General features: G+C 51.1%; 1 protein-coding gene across 1 annotated transcript in view; it reads left to right on the plus strand.

Annotated features, from left to right (window-relative positions):
- Positions 1-6: 6 nt before the first annotated feature.
- The window catches only part of LOC107460804 (oxysterol-binding protein-related protein 1C), a 5,442-nt gene continuing 4,978 nt past the window's right edge, over positions 7-470 (plus strand). Inside the window, exon 1 of the mRNA XM_016079207.3 lies at positions 7-392. Coding sequence (XP_015934693.1) covers positions 242-392 — 151 coding nt within the window. The 5' untranslated portion in view covers positions 7-241. The remainder of the gene's footprint in view (positions 393-470) is intronic.

Here is a 470-nt window from a genome sequence, read left to right on the forward strand (position 1 = left end):
TTATTATCTATTTACTTAAAATCTTCTTCTGCTGAGTCGTAACCGTTTTTATCTCACGCGAATTCCGCCTCGGATAAAACTCCTCATATCTTCCGTATCGCGTGTGCTTTCTTCTCTGATACTGACCGCTCTCTATAGAATGAAGCATATTTCAACCTCCGCCGTTACCGGCTGCGCCGCCATCCAACTCAACGATTCCCCTTCGCACTAACGCCGCTTCAAAAAAAAATCTCACGCACACATGCATCCTTTTTGCTGCGTATCCGCTGTCTCCGACCAGTCTTCTCCGGTAAAACCTACGCCCGCGGCTCACTTCGCGGACTTCACCATGCCTCCTCTCCCCTCCGCTGCCGTCAGATCCGATTCAGCCCCACGCCACAGTCATAGCCACAGTTACGGCAGCAACCACTCCGCCGGCGGTGGCAGCAGCAGCAACAACAACCACAACAACAACAACAATAATAACAACG

Source organism: Arachis duranensis, chromosome 8 (genome assembly GCF_000817695.3).
Source record: "Arachis duranensis cultivar V14167 chromosome 8, aradu.V14167.gnm2.J7QH, whole genome shotgun sequence".
Taxonomy (NCBI): Eukaryota; Viridiplantae; Streptophyta; class Magnoliopsida; order Fabales; family Fabaceae; genus Arachis; species Arachis duranensis.